This window comes from Chiloscyllium plagiosum, chromosome 2 (genome assembly GCF_004010195.1).
Source record: "Chiloscyllium plagiosum isolate BGI_BamShark_2017 chromosome 2, ASM401019v2, whole genome shotgun sequence".
Taxonomy (NCBI): domain Eukaryota; kingdom Metazoa; phylum Chordata; class Chondrichthyes; order Orectolobiformes; family Hemiscylliidae; genus Chiloscyllium; species Chiloscyllium plagiosum.
Window position 1 is genome coordinate 31501304 of NC_057711.1, and position 2152 is coordinate 31503455.

Here is a 2152-nt window from a genome sequence, read left to right on the forward strand (position 1 = left end):
GGAGGGGGGGGGGTGGGGGGGGGGGGGGGGGGGGGGGGCAGGTGAGAGAGCACCAATTTCTAACTTTATCATTGCCTGGTGATGCTTGTTCCAACAGTTTGTGCGCAAGCTGACAGAGATAAACCAGTCCTGGCTATATGGCCAGAAGAATCTCCAAAGGAAGAGGGTGGGATAAAAAAGTAGAGTTGACATGGGTACTCATCAAGTTCTATTCAACTTCACTTAAAACATTTCAAGATGAAAAGCTTCATTTAAGGTAATTTACTTGAAAAAAAAAGTCACTGGGATAAGTTAAGTTATCTCATGGTTCTCTTTACAATGAATCTGAAATCTAGGAATTAAATACTCACCAGTTTCCCCACTGTGGAATTCCTACTGATTGCAATACATGGACAGCAAACTGACAGATAAATACGAAGAAGAATAGAAAGAAGCTGAAGGAACTGTCACTCCTGAAAAAGAATGTACCTTCATCAGTTTCAGTGTTAAATCACTTTCACAAATCCTGCATCCCACCTCACTGTGTTTTGGCGTAAAAAGGATCACAATCTTGCACAAGATGTTGTTTTATTCAAATCCAGTGAAAATGAGAAATTAAAAAATGGAAAGCTTGTTGCTCCCCAAAGTAGTACAAAAAAATCGTTTGAATAAATAATTAGTTACAAATCAGCATTATTGGGGAAAGGAAGCAATAGCTGGGAGAACGTTAATTCATGCCGCCGCCAAAGAAATTTAGAAATTCAAGTTGGGGCTGAAGAGACTCAAGAAAACAATTAGGAAAGCAAATGGGGGCATGGAAAGAAAACACCATTGGGCACGATTATGGAGAATCTCAGGATATTCTACAAGTATGTCAAGGGGAAAGAGCAGAACGTATTAAGGACCAAGGGAGCAATCTTTGAGTAATCTGGATGGCATCAGTAGCTGTTGGATGCAAATCTTATCAGATCGAATGGATCGGTTGGAGAGACAGTTAGAAGCGATGAGGAATTTGCACAACAGCAACAGTATGTGATGGATGGCAGTTATAGGAAGGGGGAGGGGGGAAGTCTCAGATACAGTCACATAGATGGGTTAATTCCAGGAAAGGTAAGAGAGGTAGGCACCTAGTGCAGGAGTCACTTGTGGATATACCCATTTCAAACTGGTATGCTGTTTTGGAAAATGAAGGGGGTGATGAATTCTCAAGGGAACATAGCATGAACAGCCAAGTTTCTGGTATCAAGACTGGCTCTGATGCAACGAGGGGTACGTCGGCTTCCAAGAGATCAACTGTGACAGGGGATTCTGTAGTCCGAGGAACAGACAGACATTTCTGTGGCCAGCAGAGAAAAAAAACAGAATGGGGTGTTGCTTTCCTGGTGCCAGGATCAAGGATGTCTCAGAGAGGGTGCAGAATGTTCTCACAGGGGAGAGGGGCCAGCAAGAAGTCATTGTCCACATTGGAACCAATGATATAGGAAGGAAAAAGGTTGAGATTCTGAAGGGAGATTACAGAGTTAGGTAGAAATTTAAAAAGGAGGTCCTCGAGGGTAGTAATATCTGGATTACTCACAGTGCTACGACCTAATGAGGGCAGGAGTAGGAGGATAGAGCAGATGAATGCATGGCTGAGGAGCTGGTGTATGAGAGAAGAATTCACACTTTTGGATCATGTGAATTTCTTTTGTGGTAGAAGTGACCTGTACAAGAAGGACGGATTGCACCTAAATTGGAAGCGGACAAATATACTGGCAGGGAAATTTGCTCGAGCTGCTCAGGAGGATTTAAATTAGTAAGGTGGAGGGGTGGGACCCAGAGAGATAATGAGGAAAGAGATCAATCTGAGACTGGTACAGTTGAGAACAGAAATGAGTCAAACAAACACAGTCAGGGCAAGCAGGGACAAAGTAGGACGACTAAATTAAACTGCATTTATTTCAATGCAAGGGGCCTAACAGGGAAGGCAGATGAACTCAGGGCATGGTTAGGAACATGGGACTGGGATATCATAGCAATTACAGAAACATGGTTCAGGGATGGGCAGGACTGGCAGCTTAATGTTCCAGGATACAAATGCAGCAGGAAGGATAGAAGGGGAGGCAAGAGAGGAGGGGGAGTGGCATTTTTGATAAAGGATAGCATTACAGCTGTGCTAAGGGAGGATATTCCC

General features: G+C 43.5%; 1 protein-coding gene across 1 annotated transcript in view; it reads right to left on the reverse strand.

Annotated features, from left to right (window-relative positions):
- Positions 1-2152, reverse strand: part of scamp1 (secretory carrier membrane protein 1) — a 63748-nt gene that overhangs the window by 21995 nt on the left and 39601 nt on the right. Inside the window, exon 7 of the mRNA XM_043707067.1 lies at positions 351-452. Within this exon, the coding sequence (XP_043563002.1) occupies positions 351-452 (102 nt within the window). The remainder of the gene's footprint in view (positions 1-350; positions 453-2152) is intronic.